Source organism: Mytilus californianus, unplaced genomic scaffold, assembly GCF_021869535.1.
Source record: "Mytilus californianus isolate M0D057914Y unplaced genomic scaffold, xbMytCali1.0.p SCAF_15, whole genome shotgun sequence".
In the NCBI taxonomy this organism is placed as follows: Eukaryota; Metazoa; Mollusca; class Bivalvia; order Mytilida; family Mytilidae; genus Mytilus; species Mytilus californianus.
Window position 1 is genome coordinate 5,160,815 of NW_026262637.1, and position 18,759 is coordinate 5,179,573.

The window sequence follows — 18,759 nt, forward strand, 5'->3', positions numbered from 1 at the left end:
AATATATTAAAGTTCGCAATTATAAGTTGAAATACGTCCAGTAATAACAAGGCAATGGATATCATTTAACACTTTAATCATATAAAAAATGTCCTGGCGGGCATAATATCCTGTGAAAAAATGCCCACCTGGACAGAATTATATTATTAAATAATGTCCATGTTCATGGACACTTTTTCATACCTGAGGACATATTTTCATAGGAAATTGTGTCCGGGACACATTTAAATAAGTAAATATTGTCCATAGACAGTATTTACTATGAAATAATGTCCGGTGGCCATTATTTCATGGGGGACATTATTAAATCCTACAAAAACGCAGCCATTTTTGACAAAGGGTTCACATAAACCTTAAAAAAAACATATATCAGGAAATTCGAATAGTGAACAAAATATTAAGCATTTATTTTGAATTAAAAAAAAATCATTTAAATACTCACTTGCTTGAAGCTAATTTTTTTTTTTATCTTATATGGCAATGTATTAAAGAGCATACATGTAAAGAATTTTTATTTGAATTATACATCAAAAACATAGAGTTTTAATTTGGACTAAGTCTTACTCATAAAAGATCATAAAATAAATATAAATGTTTGGAATGTTGAAAACTAATGATGGCACCCAGGGGCGGATCCAGCCATTTCCAGGATAAATGGGGGTTCCAGTCATATGTCATATATTGATCATATTGATCGTAAAAAAGGAGGGTTCCAACCCCAGGAACGCCACACCCTGGATGGCCCCAAAATATGTAATCTGTATTTTTGTATGTTAAGCGTGTCCGGTTGTCTGGTTTCTAATCCAGACACACCTATCTGTCAGTATGTTCGAATATGAATGTTTGTTTAATGTTGAGAAGAAAGGGGGGGGGGGTATAAAACCGTAACATATAAAATACATTTATGATTACCTTCATTAAACTGATACATGTAAGTACTTTGGATTATAAATATTGCTTTTATCTTTAGTCTCTTCTACCTAATCCAACGCCTGACTCAAAATGTCGTCCGTCTTATATCCGTCCATATTGACAACTGCATACAAGGAGCATGATGTATTTTTTTTAATAAGAATGCACGATACGGTCAACCTTGATCTGCTGATCCATATTAGCACATGAATTTAACGGGAATATACAAAACGGCAACTTTGACATTTGTAAAATCTATTCACTTGTCAAAGTTTAAATGAAGATCGTCAGAGTAAGGTTACTAGTGGGGTATCATCTAAAAAGAATTTCTGGGGTAAGCATTCTTAACACGGAAAAAGAGTCATATTTGATAAAATATGCACTGGGGTCACCCACTTCTTCGAAACCATTGCCCCGGCAGTTCTATATGGCTAGGGATTATAGATTCTGCTCTAATAAATAGCTTTTGGGTAGTACTACAACGAGGGGCCAAAGAATTTCTGGGGTAAGCATTCCTAGAGGACGAAAATTGCGTCCGAAACATGGAAATAAAGCCAAATTCGATAAAATACGCATTGGGGGCACCCACTTTCCGACCCATTGTCTCGGTAGTTCTTTATGGCTAGGCATTATAGACGCTGCCCTAAGGAATAGCTATTGGATAGTTCTACACCGTGAGGGTAAAGAATTTCTGGGGTAAGCATTCTTAAAGGCCGAAAATTTCGTCCGTAACACTGAAAAAGAGTCATATTTGATAAAATATGCACTGGGGTCACCCAGTTGTTCAAAACCATTGCCCCGGCAGTTCTGTATGGCTAGGGATTATAGATTCTGCTCTAATAAATAGCTTTTGGGTAGTACTACAACGAGGGGCAAACGAATTTCTGGGTATGCATTCCTAGAGGACGAAAATTGCGTCCGAAAAATGGATATAAAGCCAAATTCGATAAAATACGCATTGGGCGATAGACACAGTCATCGATGATAATAGCATGTCTGAATTTAGTTCATATGAAATGTCAAAGATTATAGAAAATCATGAAAAAAGACAAACATAGAAGCAATCAACACCACGTTTGTATGTCGGAGTAATTAGGAAAGACTGCACCGAAAGTGACATGCGAGCCTTCCTAACTGACAACAATATCAATATATAAAAAAAAGATGTGGTATGATTGCCAATGAGACAACCTCCACAAGAGACCAAATGACACAGAAACTAACAACTATAGGTCACCGTACGGCCTTCAACAATGAGCAAAGCCTATACCGGCCTTTAAGAATACTTACCCTAGAAATTCTTTATCCTCCCGATGTAGTACTATATAAGAGCTAATCATTGAAGCAGTCTATAATCCCTAGCCATAAAGACCTACAGAAACAATGGGTCGGAAAGTGGGTACCCCAATGCGAATTTTATAAAATTTGGCTTTTTTGCTTGTTTCGAACAAAATTTTGGGCCTTTAAAATAGCTTACCCCAGAAATTCTCTACTATCCCAATGTTAAACAATATAATAGCTATTCATTGAAGCAGAGTCTCTAATCCCTAGCCATTAAGAACTACCCAAACAATTGGTAGGAAAGTTGATGACCCTAGAGCGTATTTTATCAAATTTGGCTTTATTTCCGTGTTTCGAACGAAAGTTTGAGTCTTTAAGAAAGCTTAACCCAGAAATTCTTTACCTTCCCATTGTAGTACTATCCAATAGCTATTCATTGAAGCAGAGTCTATAATCCCTAGCCATTAAGAACTACCCAGATAATTGGTTGGAAAGTGGATGACCCTAGAGCGTATTTTATCGAATTTGGCTTTATTGCCATATTTCGGACGAAATTTTAGGCCTTTAAGAATGCTTACCCCAGAAATGCTTTACCCTCCCGATGTAGTACTATATTACAGCTATTCTTTGAAGCAGAGTCTATTATCCCTAGCCATAAAGAACTACGTACCGAAACAATGGGTCGGAAAGTGGGTACCCCAATGTGTATTATTAGAATTTGGCTTTATTTCCGTGTTTCGAACGAAATTTTGGGCCTTTAAGAAAGCTTACCCAAGAAATTCTTAAACATGCATAAAAACGAACCATATCCGGGACTTCACAGATCTATAACTCTTTGTGATTCGTCATGATTTTTCTAATTGTAAATTCTAGTTATAGACCGTAAAGATGAGTTAGAAATTTGTAAACTTAAGTTAGAAATTTGTGAATAGGATATAAAAAACTTGATATTTATCTTTTTTTTTCAAACAAAACAAGTCAAAAACCATGAATTTGAAAAAAATAAAATTGTTACTCAAGTTGTTTTTCGAACGCAATTGCAGGATGAGAATTGCTGGATAACTTGACACTAGTAAAAAAATCTTATTTATCATGGTTTGATAATGTCAATAAAAATGCTATCCGTTCTTTTTCATTTAATATTCAATGTAAACAACAAATAAAGGGTTTAGCATCGGGTGTACGTTAGTTATACACTTCGGGATACGGCCGTCGGGGTTTCTTATCCAGGCACACCTATCTCTCAGTGTATTACTATTACGTATGTACATTTAATTTTATTTCTATAGGTAGATTGATTTATTTAAAAAATAGACACATTATAGAGATAGTTAAAAATAGAACTTGAGCCAAGGCCAAACAACTCGTGTGTGATATTGATTATTGCAAAATCTAATAGAGACATAATATTTAAAACTGTTCTAAACCTGATTTTCGTTACCACCAAACAATCTCCAAAGCTTGTGAGTATAATAAATTGTTTTGTTTTTATGACTCACGAAAACATATTTTCATTTCTCTGTTTTCATGAATTTCATGATGTAATTGCACAGGCACTTGTCTCTGAGACAAAATAACAATAAAGTATATAGGTAAAACAATATAGTATATAGGTAAAAAAAAATCAGAGACAAGTGCCTGTGTGTAAATAATAAGGAAAACAACACTATAAATTGTATTCGTCCAAGGCGCTTTTCATCAGGAACGCTAAAGTCAAAATCAAAAGCAAAATATTTAAGACCGGAAACATGTATAGACATGAAGATCTAGGGGGACCTTAAATTATTAATAGCCAAATTGATCTAAGGTCAACTTTGATAATCAATAGGGGAAATATTAAGGAGACTCTGTATGGGTTTAGTGAATTGAGCTCGAGATTACCATGACGACAGCAAAATGGTTAAAAAAAATAAAGAATATAAAAAAATAGGCCCCAAAAATTAAGAATAGAAAATAACGAGGTACTAAGTTCTAAAGAGGAGTATAATGATGTGCTAAATTATAAAATAAAATAAGAATAATTGACAAAATATTTTAAGAATAGACAAAAATGAACAAATAGATACTCTCTCTCTCTCTCTCTCTCCGTTAGCAGAGATGCATATTTAAAGAAATTGTGACGGGCATTGACTACTTGTAGGTTATGTAGGGGAGACATTAATGTTATGTTTAGGAAAAACGTCACAGTGTTTTATATTCGAAAACCTGAAATTGGGGTAAAAAAACTGAAATTGACGAAATGAAATTAAGGGTACGACAATTTAAGTTAATTATGCACCAATTTATAGAAATTGTGACGGACAACGATTATCTATGTGTTGCAGAGGAGACATTTACGCATCGTTAATGAAAAATTTCAGAGTGGTTTATGTTCGAAAATTTGAAGTTAGTGTTAAAACATATAAATTGACATAATGAAATTAGGGGTAAGGTACTTTAAGTCAATTTGGACACATTTATAGAGATTGTGACGGTAAACGACTGTATAAGTGTGTAGATGCACCAATGTAGCCTCTACAACTACTATATATAGTCGTTGCCCGTCACCATCTTTATAAATTGGTTCAAAACTGACTTAAATTGCACTAATCCATATTCTCATTTTGTCAATTTCAGTTCTTTTAACACTAGTTTTAGATTGTCGAAAACATACCACCCCTAAACGATGCACGTATGTCTCCTCTACAACATCTAGATAGTCGTTGTCCGTCACAATCTCTATGAATTGGACCAAAATTAACTTTCAGTGCCCTAGCTACCTAAATTCATTTTGTCAATTTCAGTTATTTTACCCTAACTTCGGATTTTCCCACTCTGGAGTTTTTCCTAAATGTTGCGCCAATCTCTCCTCTACAACACCTATCAACACCTATATACTTGTTTTATACCTAATTTGATTTGGCAATTTCAGATTTTCAGTTAACCTAACTTCAGATTTTCGAACATAAACCATTCTGGAGTTTTTCCTAAACGATGCGTCAATGTCTCTTCTTTGCCACTTATATTGTCGTTGATGTTCTTAGATGTGTAGGAGTCCCATACTATTGCTTCAATTTATAGAGATGGTGACGGGTAACGACTATATAAGTGGTAAACGATGCGCCAATGTCTTCTCTTCAACACCTTTATAGTTAGTGTCCTTCACAATCTCTATAAGTTGGATCAATATTAACTTATTATAAATTGCCATACCCCCCTCCTAATTTCATTTTGTCAATTTCAGTTGTTTTAACACTAACTTCAGATTTTCGAACATAAACCACTCTTAAGTTTTTCTTCAACGATGCGCCAATTTCACCTCTACATCATCTATATCGTCGTTTCCTGTCACAATCTCTATAAATTGGTCTTAATTAACTTAAAATGACCGACTCCCCTTCTTAATTTCATTTTGTCAATTTCAGTTTTTTAACCCTAACATTAGATTTTTGAACATAAACCACTCTGAAGTTTTTCCCAAACGACGCACCAATGTTTCCTATACAACATCTATATAGTCGTTGTCCGTCACAATCTCTATAAATTGGTCCAAAACTAACTGAAAGTGCCAGACCCAAAATTTCATTTTGTCAATATCAGTTTTTTTCACCCTAACTTCAGACTTTCGAATATAAACCACTCTGGAAATTTTTCTAACAATGCGCCAATGCCTCCGCAACACGTTTATAGTCGTCGCCCGTCACAATCTCTATAGATTAGTCCAAATGAACTTACATTGCCCTACCCCTAAATTGATTTTTTTTATCCTAGCTTCAGATTTTCGAACATAAACCACTCTGACTTTTTTCTTATAACGATGTGTCAGTGTCTCCTCAATCTCTATAAATTGGTCTAAATTAAGTTGAAATACCCAACCCGCTTATTTCTTTTTTAACCCCAACATTAGATTTTCGAACATAAACCATTCTGTTTTTCCTAAACGACGAGTCAATGTTTCCTTAACAAAAGGGAGGCGAAAGATACCAGAGGGCCATTCAAACTCATAAGTCAAAAATTAACTGACAGCGCCATGAATAAAAAAAGAAAAAAGACCAAAAGACAAACAGACAAACAATAGTACACAAAACACAACATAGAAAACTAAAGATTGGGCAACATGAACCCCACCAAAAACTGGGGGTGATCTCAGGTTTTCCGGATGGGTAGGCAGATCCTGCTCGACATGTTGTACCTGTCGTGTTGCTCATGTTAGTGCAAACCCGGTAATAAGTATAATTCGGTAGGTCACATTCGTGAAAAGGGACGGGATAGTTACGACATTAGGAACATATCCGTTATATTCTGTGAAACGGATATTCCATAACGGTCAACCAACTCGTGATGGCGTCCGTAAAACTTACAAAGGGATAATTTCAACTTCACCACTTGGAACTCTTAGTTTAATAGCTTCTTTGTGAGCAGCAACCCTCTATCAAGGAAATCATGATAGGAAATATAAGTCCGGGAATATCGTATCAACTGGGAGATATATACTCCGTATGCAAGCACTGCTGGAATGTTGCTACATAGAAATGGAAAGTCCACAATTGGGAAGCTGAAATCATCTCTTTTGTCGTAAAGTTTTGTTTTCAACCGACCCTCATTGCCAATTTCTAGATGTACGTCAAGATATGATGCAGACTTAACTGTATCTGTTGTATCCGTTACCTTAAGTTCGATGGGTTTGATGCATTCAACATAGTCACCACATTTTGAATTGTAAAGTGAGAGAAAACAGTAAAATAAAAATAATACCGAACTCCTAGGAAACTTCTGAACGGAAAGTCCCTAAGCAAATAGCAAAAATCAAAAGCTCAAAACATCAAACGAATGGACTTGGTACAGGCATTTCCTTATGTAGAAAATGGTGGATTGAACCAGGTTTTATAGCTAGCTTAACCTCTCACTTGTATGCCAGTCACATTGGCACTCCATTCGTCACAACTCGGCCGATTCCGTACCTTCATCTAGAAGGAGAGTAGCGGATTCACCCGAGGATTGCCGATTGATTGGCACTCATACCACATCTTCTTATATCTAATTAGTAGCAGATGCAATCTCTTGATTACCGAATGAGTCGGCAAATGTATATCCCATATGCAAGTGAAGTTGGTATGTTGCTACTGAGATGGGGGAAATTAATAATTTCAAAATTAAAACAGTCTCGTTTGTCATAGATTCTGGTACTGAGATGACTTTAAGAGACCAGACAATGTAAACTGAACCTTTTCGATATCTAGACAAAAATTTATTATGTTCCTCAAACAAACCCAGAACAGAAGGAAACTGACACTGCTACATACATTGAAATAATATATAATGAATACAGAATGAATATTTCATTTGCAATTCAAACATAATTTTTGAGTATATTTATTATATGATATAAGACAGAACACTGAACATGCATACCAAAAATACATCTTATATTTTGATTTCCAATGATTCTTTCAAATAAGTGAGTGTCTTTGAAAATTGTTTTGTTTTAATAGTATGAAAACAACAATGTTTTGGCGTAAAATAAAAATCCGAACGGCTCTGAAGATTTTTTTATTTTGATCACCTTAACTTCCTCTGTACAGCTCTGAATTATCGATAAACCAAACTGACAATTATTGCAACAGTCATACATGTACAATTTCATATCACGTGAGTCAAGAAAGACCTCAAACTTAAAGATCGCATTTTTGCCATTTGACCATCAATTTGTAAGAAATGTACATTTTAATACAGTTTATAAAATGCTGGGAATATAAATTTGTGGGTAAATTTACTTCACATTTGACAGAGTTGTTAATAGACTATTACTTTTTTTTGTAGAGAACCATGGGTAATTGGTTTATAAAATCCGATAAGAATACTACCGTCTGTGACCTTTGTGAAACCATCGCTGCTGATAATCATTGCAAATCCTGTTTGTTTAATCTTTGTCAAGATTGCGTTTGTGATCATTCCAGAAACAGAAGTAAAAGAAAGAAGTATGAGCACGATATTGTGTCTTTTACACAGAAAAAAACTCAGATACATTCCCCACTATGTCAAAAACATAAGCTTGTAAGATGCATCAGAATTTGTAAACAATGTGAGATACCCGTATGTCAAGAATGTGTATTTACTAGAGACCATCAAAGTCACAGAACACTGTATCTTTCCAGTTTTATCGATGATCGATACCATGAGATAAATAAGGAAAATGCTGAATTGGAGAGTAAAGTAATACCAGAGTTTAAACAGAACCTTGTAAGGATAGAAAACGCAATCTCTACCACTACATCTGCCTACGACGAACTGGATAAATCTATTCAGGAGCATAGAGAAAATTGTTACCGAAAAATGGATGAAATTTTTGACAGATATCAGAACGAGGCAGATGATTTAAGGAAAGAAGATAGTTCTGCATTGCATAATTATCTATCAAATGATAGTGCATATTTAAAACAAGCATGTGTCATTTTACAAAGAAATAAAGATATTATGAGTTCAGCAGATATTAACGATGTCGTAAATTATCATCACAAGAAAGCAGATACTATTTCAGAATTTGAAATTCGACACCCTCAATTTGACACGAAACTCGTTGATTGGAAGAAGTTATACTTCGAATTAGGATATCTTAAAATATCGGATAAACCAAAACTTATTCGGTCAGTCCCGACTCCGATGGTACCCACAAGAGCATGTAGCTTACCGAAAGATCAGTTCTGGGTTTGTGGACAGGATAATATGATTGCGCGCATAAATATGGATGGGGAAGTTCTTGAAACAGCTGAAGTGCCAATAAGTTTACATGCAAATGACATTTCTATTACAAACAATGGTGAATTAATCTTCACAGAAGGGAAACCTGGCAAAGTAACCATCATTAAAGAAGGAAAGAGAGTAACTTTTATAGAAGTAGGTCCACAGTGGCACCCGAGTGGTCTACATTGTACAATGGCAGGGGATATATTGGTAACCATGTCTGATGACAGTTATGAAAATAATAAAATCGTCCGGTACACACACGGAAAAGCAGTTCAAGAAATTCAAAATTATGATAACGGAAAAGCTTTGTTTCATCCCGGTCACAAAATATTGTTTGTAACCGAGAATAACAATGGAGACATTTGTGTGTCAGATACGAATGGATGTGTAGTAATTGTTTTAAACCAATTCGGAAATTTCAAATTTGATTACGACACTACCCGGGCATTATACGATTGTCCAGAATTAACAACGTTTAAACCTGGATGTATAGTTACGAATAGCAAGTGTGAAATACTTTTCACTGTACAAAACTTTATATTTGTCGTCGATCATAACGGACACTTTGTACAATGTATTGATAATTGCAACATGACAATGGCGTCTGCTCTGTGTTTGGACTACACGGAAAGGATTTGTGTCGGAGAGTTTGCTAAAACCAATTTGAAAATCATTAAGTACAGATAATAACCAAAATTTTAATAAAACATTTTATTTTTCTTTCTAATTGTCTTAACACTAGTCAAGCATGCTTGATTTTGTTTCTGCTACCAAAATGGTTAATTTTGTCCGTCCGTGAAAATTACTCACAAATGTAAATGGTTACATCTTGTGCGTTGAACAAATAGCTTCCGTTTTTTTTCACCAAAAAAGACAAGAAATAAATTGTGAAATGTTCGAAGAATTGTTCTAATTATTTCCCATTGGCCGATATTTACGCTCCATTTTAAAGTGAATTCTTCTTCTCATCATTACATTAGAATATTTTAGAGAAATTATAAGAAAATTTACTTTCAAGTCATATTCTAGCTTTATTAAATTTTTTATCTTCCATTCTTCCGAGGCCTGTTGATTATTTGTATACATTGTACGTGTAATAAATGTGAAATTACTAATTTAAAACTAAGCACTTGGTACAATATAATTTATATATATTTTTTTTAATTGCAACATACTTTATTGAAAATTTCAACATTTGTTAGTTGGATACAGAAAATATCGGTACCTTATTTCGGCCTCGTTAAACATTATTAGTATATAATAGATAAAACTAGTTAGTACATTGTGAATGTTCGAGAGCTGGCTACCGGCAGAGTTCTGAAAGACGATGCTCATTTAGATAGACTCAAAGTTGCATATGTTCGTGCACCGAATCCGTCAGACTACTTTTTACCAGAAGTGCACTGGCACCGCCGAAATTAATCTTGAACCAGATTATCATACTTCCGATAGTGGTGAGTTTTGTCCGTCCGTGAAAATTACTCACAAATGAAAATGGTTACATCTTGTGCGTTGAACAAATAGCTTCCGTTTTTTTTTCACCAAAAAAGACAAGAAATAAATTGTGAAATGTTCGAAGAATTGTTCTAATTATTTCCCATTGGCCGATATTTACGCTCCATTTTAAAGTGAATTCTTCTTCTCATCATTACATTAGAATATTTTAGAGAAATTATAAGAAAATTTACTTTCAAGTCATATTCTAGCTTTATTAAAATTTTTATCTTCCGTTCTTCCGAGGCCTGTTGATTATTTGTATACATTGTACGTGTAATAAATTTGAAATTACTAATTTAAAACTAAGCACTTGGTACAATATTATATATATTTTTGTTAATTGCAACATACTTTATTGAAAATTTCAACATTTGTTAGTTGGATACAGAAAATATCGGTACCTTATTTCGGCCTCGTTAAACATTATTAGTATATAATAGATAAAACTAGTTAGTACATTGTGAATGTTCGAGAGCTGGCTACCGGCAGAGTTCTGAAAGATGATGCTCATTTAGATAGACTCAAAGTTGCATATGTTCGTGCACCGAATCCGTCAGACTACTTTTTACCAGAAGTGCACTGGCACCGCCGAAATTAATCTTGAACCAGATTATCATACTTCCGATAGTGAGACAGAAGCTATATAAACGTTACAATCTCAACAGAATCAACCGATTGTGCGTCGTTCTACACGAAATCGCATACGTCCTCAATGTTAGTCTTTTAATACAAACTCTTCCGATGAAGTTACAACACAATCAAACGCTTATTCTAATGCAATTATTTTGTATCAATGGCTCTGATTGGATGACAGTAAGCTTGTCTGTAACTAAGGAAGCCGACATATTGAATTGCGGAATGTATTGACATGTAATGTTTACAATAATAAGCAAAAAAAAACTCCCTTGTTGGACTCTGTATTCGGGAAATGATTGCAAAACAGCCGAGCGAGCATCCTTAAAACATCCGAGCGAGCATCCTTAAAAAGCATCCGAGCCCGAGCGAGCATCCTTAAACTAAACATCCAAGCGAGCATCTTTAAACAAAACATCCGAGCGAGCATCCTTAAACAAATTATCCGAGCGAGCATCCTTAAAAGACAGCCGAGCGAGCATCCTTAACAAAACATCCGAGCGAGCATCCTTAAAAGACAGCCGAGCGAGCTTCCTTAAACAAAACAGCCGAGCGAGCATCCTTAAAAGACAGCCGAGCGAGCATCATTAAACAAAACATCCGAGCGAGCATCCTTAAAAATCATCCGAGCGAGCATCCTTAAAACATCCCAGCGAGCATCCTTAAAAACAAAAAATTCTTTTGAATAGGGGCAGATTTTTTGGATGCATGTTTCCAAGCAACTGTTCTGTTTCAATAATGTTTTCCCGTATTTTGTAAACCATTTGCACCTCCATTATGAAAATCTGCTCCCTATTTTTTTTGTTTGCCTTCTGTTTGTGTACAAAAGAGGGACGAAAGATACCAGAGGGACAGTCAAACTCATAGATCGAAAACAAACTGACAACGCCATGGCCAAAAATAAAAAGACAAACAGACAAATAAAAGTACAGATGACACAACATAGAACACCAAAGACTAAGCAACACGAACCCCACCAAAAACTGGGGGTGATCTCAGGTGCTCAGGAAGGGTAAGCAGATCCTGCTCCACATGTGGCACCCTTCATGTTGTTTATGTTATTACACATCCGGTAAATAGTCTAATTCGGTAAGTCACATTTGTGAAAAGGGAGGGTACTGTAGTTACGACATAAGGAACATATCCGATATCATCTGTAAAACGGTTATTCCATAACGGTCAACCAACTCGTGATGGCGTCCGTTAAATTTACGAAGGGATGACTTCAACTTCACCATTTGGAACTCTTGGTTTAATAGCTTCTTTGTGAGCAGCAATGTTTATCAAGAAAATCATGATAGGAAACACAAGCCCGGGAATATCGTATCAATTGGGAGATATATACTCCGTATGCAGGCGCTGCTGGAATGTTGCTACATATATTAAGTTTCTCGTGAATAATAAAATACATATATGAAATTATGATAGAGGACATATTTGCCCTGTTGCTCAGATCAGAAGTACCTGTTTTTATATTAGTCAACTTCCGGGAACCAGTGCGCTCTAATATGCAAATAAAGAAATGTTAAATTTGTCAGCACAAGTCAGGATAACGTATAGTTCTACTATGAAATGATTGCCACTTTATTTGAACTTAAGACAGCATAGCTATAAAGGCTTAAGAGTGTCTAATAGAAAGCAATGGGGCCATGAATTAGAGGATTTATTCCAGAAAACACATTTGAAGCAAGTGCGTATGTGCGTTTCAGTAGCATTCTTTCTTTCTTCGCTCAGAAAATACATCTTTAAAAACAATGGACAGAACTCTTAAAGCTTGTCGCACCTTGCGCTCGACGACGACATCAGTTATACGCCTTGGAATACACCCAGCCATTGTAAATCCAATTGTATGCGCAAAGATTATCCGTCAGCTCTGCTATCCGAAAGCACTATACGGTTGTGAACTCTGGGGAAAACTTACCTGCACTGAAACACTGATGCTTGAAAGAACTCACCACTATATTTGTAAATTTATACAAGGTTTACCTAGAAGAACAAGAAGCGACATGTGCTTGTCATTGTTAGGATGGCTTTCAATTGAAAGTTTTATATGTGAACGGAAACTGTTGTTCTTTGGAAGAACATGTCGCCTTCCATACTCAGCTGTCTCATTCCGTATTCTTCTCCGTAGACTCATTGGTGCTAGATATAATCAATATGACACCAGATTAGGTTTTGCTTGTGACATTATTGAAATACTCACAAAATATGGTTTATCGAAATATGTAAATCAGTTTCTCAATGATGGACAATTTCCTAGTTCTGCAACTTGGAAATCGATAGTCAAGTCGTCAATTTATCAGGTTGAAGTAGTAGAGTGGCATCATCGTATGGCAGTGGATCCCGATTTTGTTGTTTTTAAAGACATTCACTCGTTTTGTGTACCGCATGCGGCGTGGAGAGTAGCACTACGTCACCCACTGATGCGCAGGCAGGCCCATTTTGTAACATCAACGTGCTGTCTTATACGTGAAAACTTACAAAACAACAGAATATTATGTGATAAATGTGGTAAACTTTTTGATGATCCTTGTACCCATGCAATACTATCATGTGACTATACAGTTGATGCTCGAGATCAATTTTGGAGGAGTGTTATAGACATAAACATGATTACATTTAGTGTTCACTTAGGAAATATGACTGACAATAAATTGCTAAATTGTATTCTTGCCTGTGACACCGATTTTGATCTAGAGAATGAGGAACGTGAACAGTTTTACTTTGCGTGTGTAAATTTTATTTACAATTCTTGTAAATGGTTACAGAACTGCAACTGCTACTAGTAGTACACACATTACTGTATCTTCAAAAAACTTTAAAGCACATGTGTAAATAATTGAACTTTTCGTCGTGATCCCGTCTTTATTAACTGTCTCTGTGTAAATCATAACTCGTTTTGTTTGTATATGATTAATTGTAATTGTCTTTGCTTTGTTATATACTCTCCAATAGGAGGCTAATAAATTATATATATGAAATGATTGCCACTTTATTTGAACTTAAGACAGCATAGCTATAAAGGCTTAAGAGTGTCTAATAGAAAGCAATGGGGCCATGAATTAGAGGATTTATTCCAGAAAACACATTTGAAGCAAGTGCGTATGTGCGTTTCAGTAGCATTCTTTCTTTCTTCGCTCAGAAAATACCAAAACAAGAAAGTAAATAAGTAGACTAGACACATGTGCAATAGCTTTACGATTTGATTTTCTGACATAATGGCTTTAATATGCATGAAATATTTGCTACAAGACTTTAAGTAGAAAACATTCAAATCAATCCGCTATATTTGATACAAAGCAAAACTGGCAGTGCTATCAGATTTATATGATAATATATTTTTTTCCAGCCATCTGTGCACACGGGAAAATTAAGTGATGCACGAATAAAAGGAGATGTGAGGTACTAGAATACGTCAATGAGACAGTAACCCAACTACAGAAATAACCGAAAGACATCTAGAGGAGGACGTGTAATCTTCAACAAAAGACATGTGTCCTAACAATATGTATTATAAGTGCTGTCAGATTTATAAATTTTTTCGAAGTAGTCGAACTACTGTATCACTAGCCTGTCAACACTGAGGTCGTGAGATCGAATTCCGCACGGGGCTGGTGAACTCGACTCTAATCTTAATTGGCTAGGATTGTCAGTTTTCCTACCGAAGGTCGGTGGTTCTCTCCGAGCTCTCCGGCTTCCTCCGTCAATATAAACTGACCGCCACGAAATAGCACAATAGGGTTGAAAGTGGCGTTAAACACCAATCAATCAACCAATCAATCAATCAATCAATATATATTTTTCAGCCAGCAGTGTACACGGAAAATTAAGTGTGAAATAAAAGGAGAATCAGAAGGGAATTATACGACAATGGAACAGCAGCCCGACGACAGAAACAAATTAAAAAAAAATATCTTGATGTATATATATACAGTCTTCGACAAATAGATAGGTGACCACACTTACACAATATGTCTCGATTCCATGACAGATATAAATAAATTCAACAGAAACAATTAAAGATCTGCTATTAACACTCAATTCTCTAAATAAAAGGGGGGAGACACATGACGATATGACGTTCCTCACTGACGTGGGACACAGACACAGAAACGTTTAAGAAAATGAAATGTATCGGGGTTAAACTAAAGTTTTTTTTTAAATCTCAACCACCCCCCTTATATCTTACAACATTACTAGGAGAGAAAAGGGATTAGTTACATCTAAGATTTAATCCCGTCGCCTCAATGTACGTACGGGTTTCACTCAGTCCCGACGAGGGCTAAGTTCCCAACAGAATAGACTGTAAGTAGTAGACTGCGGTTAGATTAAAAATTTTACAATGCAAACTTATATGTAAAAATTGATTCCTGAAAAAGGTATAATAATACGGAATTATTTCAAAGTTTTGCAAAATTTGTGTTTGTTTTCAGGAAGAAACCATGATAAAGACTCGTTTTATCTTTGAGTCGTTGTTTAAATTTTTTGAGCACTATTTAATTTTAATCTGTGCAGATCACAACTTCAAAAAATACGAAAAATGCCAAAAACCCTACAAACGTATATTATACGTATATAAACAATCCAGATTTTTGCCAATACCTTCTCTGAAGAAATTTTGCAAATTGTGTACTATATAAGGGTTTTAAACCCTACACATCGTATGCTAACCTCTGAAAGAAGTAGCTTGTTTTGTTTCGTATTATGTATGGAAAACATTCTTTTGTGGTTTTGTTTTACTTTTGTTTATTGCATTGTTTTGTGTTTTGATTTTTCTATTAGAAAAGGGGGGTGCCGTGAAATATATATTTTTTAAATGTAAAACATCAGCTATAAAATGAGATATTATTTTCAATGTTTAGTATATAGGTAACAATTTGTTGACACATACAACATAAAATATGACTAGAAAAAGATGCAAGGTATATATCAATAAAACACCAACCCAACAACACACAACTGAACGGCATGAAATTCGCTGTTTTTACTTTTTTATTTTGTCAGTTCAAATATACATCACTTTTCACGTGCAAGGGGTGGAGTTTTGATCATAACGGCATTATAGTGAAGTATATTAGCCAAAAACTTTGAATTTTAGCGCTAGACTTTCTTCAGCTCAGGCCTACGTAAAATAGGCGAGTAACAGTGTTGTGCAGTTCCGTCAATCTGAGTAGATGTACATTTTATATCACAGTATAATATCGACAACAGACGAAAAAACAGCATAATTTTCAACGTAAACGATTAAAACTGCTAAAGTCTGCTTTCAGTCGAAGTCAGAGTAACACTGGCATAACCATTCCGTGAGGGAGAAAACAGTCGTAAGACGAAGTTGACATCACAATGGTACCAGATGTAACTAGAAAATGGAGAAACAATCCACTAAGTTGACCATGTAGTGAGGAAGTCAATTTAATCGGTCGTCTAATGGTAAAACAGGGAGAGGATCTAAGAAATCGGTCTACACTGCAGTGTAAGAGGAATAATCAACAGATAACACTGCCGAAGAAGCAGTTAAAGTGATAGCACCCAGACAGAATATTACAGAACAAAGACAATTGCATATTGAAAACGGCTCTTTTTAGAGCCACAAAATCATTTCAAAAAGAGTATGTCTATTGTTGATATAAAAGAATGTAACAACGAAAGAAGGAATTTTTTTTTTCATTTTCCTCTTCATTTAATTTTCGCTTATTTGAATTTGTCTCCAGAAAATTAGTAAGACTTACATAGAGCGTGCAATGACGTCTGTGCTAATTTCCCAAAATGGTTTGTGTGTAAATTCTTTTAGTTTGCGCTTAACTTGACTACCAGATAGGAACGACTAATTCGGGCCCGGTCACAAAGAACATACAAGAAAGAAGAACATATGTTAGACAAAATAGTTCCTACGCATAACTGCAGTAACTTTGTCAAAGTACAAAAACATGGGTAATTTTGGTATCAAATGAAAGCTTAATGTCTTGGGATTACTGTAAAACTCTTGATGAAAGTATCTCGTGAATAATAAAATACATATATGAAATTATGATAGAGGACATATTTGCCCTGTTGCTCAGATCAGAAGTACCTGTTTTTATATTAGTCAACTTCCGGGAACCAGTGCGCTCTGATATGCAAATGAAGAAATGTTAAATTTGTCAGCACAAGTCAGGATAACGTATAGTTCTACTATGAAATGATTGCCACTTTATTTTAACTTAAGACAGCATAGCTATAAAGGCTTAAGAGTGTCTAATAGAAAGCAATGGGGCCATGAATTAGAGGATTTATTCCAGAAAACACATTTGAAGCAAGTGCATATGTGCGTTTCAGTAGCATTCTTTCTTTCTTCGCTCAGAAAATACCAAAACAAGAAAGTAAATAAGTAGACTAGACACATGTGCAATAGCTTTACAATTTGATTTTCTGACATAATGGCTTTAATATGCATGAACTATTTGCTACAAGACTTTAAGTAGAAAACATTCAAATCAATCCCGAAGTTGAAGTGTCATTTGTTAAAAGGACAAAACTTGCACCAAAGAACCCTGAAAACGAAAACGACTCTACACACAAGATTGATGTACACTTTCCAAGATCCGTATGTAATCCTCCAACTTCCGAATTTAGAGGTGTATCAAGAACCAAGAAGAGAATATCCCGATTTTATGTTGGCGGAATCGATAAACGAACTTCATCCGAAAATGCAATGCGTTCTTTTTTAGATAGTCGGAACATAAAGGTGACTTTCCTACGATATTTTGACAAACACTACAGACGGAGTGCATCTGCTCACCTGAATGTCGCAGCTGAAGATGAAGCTCTGATTAAGAATCCTGAATTCTGGCCAAAGGGCATTTTTGTTAAACCATGGTTGCCATGGAAGCAATTTGCAGCAGAACATTCAATTTCGGTACCTGACAACAACAATCATGGATACGATTAGTTTAAATTTCATGTGTTGGAATTGCAGAGGAATCTTTTCTAGCATTCCCTATCTCTCAGAAGTCTTATGTAATTGTAATATTGACATTTGTGCTCTATCTGAGCATTGGCTCCGATCATATCAATTGCATATACTTGACTCAATAGATAGTAATTTTGTGTCTATCTCGAAAGGCGTAGACGAATCAAATATTGAATCCTTACGAGTTAATGATAGATCAGGAGTAGCATTCTTAGTCTCGAAAGTCATTTATCCGTATACATCGGTGATAGACTGTAACAACTCTAGATTCTTTGGAATTGAAGTTAATATTCCAAATTGTGAAACATTTTTTGCGTTTTGTGCGTACTTACCTGCATCTTCTCGCTCAATTGATTTCTTTCGTGAACATGTAGAATATATGTTTGAACTATATGCTACTTATCAGGAAATTGGGACAGTAGTTTTATTGGGCGACTTTAATACGAAAATCAATGGACCAAGATACATGTTTTCAGCAGACCAAAGAAGTGATTTTTTCCGTTCACTTATGATTGAACATAACCTAGCGTCTGTAAATATGGAGTCGATTTGCACGGGACCCGTTTGTACGTTTCAGTCGCATCATGGAGGTCCGGCTACCGGAATAGATCATATTATAATTAACTTTGACAAAATTGAAAACATTCGGAAAGTGAGTGTCTTAGAGAACCATACTTTTTGTGTCTCTGATCACCACCCAGTACTATGTACGTTCGAATTTCGTGGAAAGGGAGCTAACTTACAACCTCCAGTGTTTGTAAATC

At 35.3% G+C, this 18,759-nt stretch overlaps 1 protein-coding gene across 1 annotated transcript; it reads left to right on the forward strand.

Annotated features, from left to right (window-relative positions):
• Positions 1 to 3,504: 3,504 nt before the first annotated feature.
• Positions 3,505 to 9,638, forward strand: LOC127725250 (uncharacterized). Its single transcript, XM_052232119.1, has 2 exons — positions 3,505 to 3,656; positions 7,993 to 9,638. The coding sequence occupies exon 2, from the start codon at positions 7,999 to 8,001 to the stop codon at positions 9,601 to 9,603; it is 1,605 nt and encodes a 534-aa protein (XP_052088079.1). The 5' UTR covers positions 3,505 to 3,656; positions 7,993 to 7,998; the 3' UTR covers positions 9,604 to 9,638.
• The last annotated feature ends 9,121 nt before the right edge of the window (positions 9,639 to 18,759 follow it).

Bases quoted from the DNA above. Each gene is read 5' to 3' on its own strand.
- LOC127725250 (XM_052232119.1), top strand. From the start codon at position 7,999: ATGGGTAATTGGTTTATAAAATCCGATAAGAATACTACCGTCTGTGAC.